Genomic DNA, 1,890 nt, shown 5'->3' with positions numbered 1-1,890 from the left:
CAAAGACAGTTATTACTTCTTAAGTTTCTCTTACATCCCCATACTACTTTGCTTCTGTACCATCAACACCCTAGCCCAAACTACCAACATAGCTCTCTTGGATTTTTGTAAAAGTTTTTGTAACAATTCTAACTACAACAGTGCCTTCTATAATCAGAAAAAAAAGGGAAAGTTCTTAGTCCTCAAATCTGTGAAGGAAGCATAGTAAAGTCTTTTTTTTTTTTCTTTTTTTTTTTTTTTTTATTGCATCCACCAATTGTGGATGGATTTTTTTTTTTTTTTTTTTTTTTTTTTTTTTTTGAGACGGAGTCTCGCTCTGTCGCCCAGGCTGGAGCGCAGTGGCCGGATCTCAGCTCACTGCAAGCTCCGCCTCCCGGGTTTACGCCATTCTCCTGCCTCAGCCTCCCAAGTAGCTGGGACTACAGGCACCCGCCAACTCGCCCGGCTAGTTTTTTGTATTTTTTAGTAGAGACGGGGTTTCGCCGTGTTAGCCAGGATGGTCTCGATCTCCTGACCTCGCGATCCACCCGTCTCAGCCTCCCAAAGTGCTGGGATTACAGGCTTGAGCCACCGCGCCCGGCCATAGTAAAGTCTTAAGTTAGTTTCCCAAGTGCCTCTAGAAATTATGGTAATTACTCAAATACACAACAAAGACATCTACCCACATTACACATTATCATTAACAATCACCAGCTCTGGTTTGGTTAGAGTAAGTGGCTTGAGAAGTGGCAGAGAAAAGGGTAAATGACAAGCACTATTTCCATCTCACTGCATCTTCTGCTCTGTATCTGATCTTTCAAAACCAGAGTATCTGATATGACTTTTCCCAGTCAGTCTTTCCCAGATTATTCTGGGGTCATCTGAAAGCCTAGGAAAGTCTTGATGTGCTTCTCCAATACGGGTGAGAAAGTCTTTGGTATGAAGATGTTCATCTATTTTCTCTTGAAGTAGAAATGACTCCAGTAAAGTCTTCTTTTGTTTCAGAAAGGCAGACAGGGCCAGCTCTGCTCTTTTCCTGTTACAATCGGGACACTGAGAAGATATGTGTTGCTTAGCTGCTGTCTTCTGTTTTGGCGTTGTCTTCAAGTTTTTAAAGTAGATTCTGTTCAAAAGTTCATTGGGTACAGTACCACTTAAGGCATCTCTCTCTAAAGCCTCTGCATCCAATCCAACATGCAGCTTTTTATGTCTGCCGCTCGTCTTCTTCTTAGAATCCCCTCTGTGATGAATCAAATTTATCTTCATGGTGCAGTAAGACTTCAGGGCATTCAGTTCTTCATCGGATACCTGAGTGATTTCTGTTTGAAGTTTGGTGTCTGGTTGGTGCCGTTCAAAGTTAGAGTCTTTGCGCTTGAGGTGGTTGATCCATTTTTTCCTCAACTTCTTTTCATAATTTTTGAAGTCCAGAAGCTCAGATTGTTTGTCTCCTTGTTCCAAGCTTGGAGTCTGCTTTTCCCTCTCCAGTTTGCTCCCAGAGGTCAGGGGCGATGACTGCCGTCCTCCAGAGGAGCTGAATGAACTGGAAGTCTGTACCTCATCAGTAAAGCTCTTCAAAGTCTCAGTCTCATCAGAAAGGTTTGCCAGAGCACTTTTGTCCGTTTGGGCCGATTCTGGGCAGATGGCCATCACAATGCATCAGGCTCGGCTCCTCATTTCCTTTGTCCGGGTTAAGACTGGCTCAGGAACCCGTCAGGAGCGGATCCCTACAGGAATGGCTCTCAATGCCGTCAGCTCTGCGGGGCTGGTCTTCCGGGAGACGCCGCCTTCCCAGCTGCCATGGCAACGCGGGCCGCTCATGCGCAGTGACTGGCCACCATGCTGCGTCCCGCCTTTTCCTCCGCGCTCCCTAGCGCCCAGTTCGCCTGCGCTGCTGACACTGGGTTGGCGATT

At 46.0% G+C, this 1,890-nt stretch overlaps 1 protein-coding gene across 1 annotated transcript; it reads right to left on the bottom strand.

Moving 5' to 3' along the window:
* Positions 1–765: 765 nt before the first annotated feature.
* C9H8orf48 (chromosome 9 C8orf48 homolog) lies at positions 766–1,626 on the bottom strand. Its single transcript, XM_010375809.2, has one exon. It carries the CDS (start codon positions 1,624–1,626, stop codon positions 766–768), a length of 861 nt encoding a protein of 286 aa, XP_010374111.2.
* Positions 1,627–1,890: the final 264 nt, after the last annotated feature.

The sequence above is a fragment of the Rhinopithecus roxellana genome, chromosome 9, assembly GCF_007565055.1.
Source record: "Rhinopithecus roxellana isolate Shanxi Qingling chromosome 9, ASM756505v1, whole genome shotgun sequence".
NCBI classification, from domain to species: domain Eukaryota; kingdom Metazoa; phylum Chordata; class Mammalia; order Primates; family Cercopithecidae; genus Rhinopithecus; species Rhinopithecus roxellana.
Note: the sequence above shows the minus strand (reverse complement) of the source record. Positions and strands in the feature narration are given on the sequence as shown.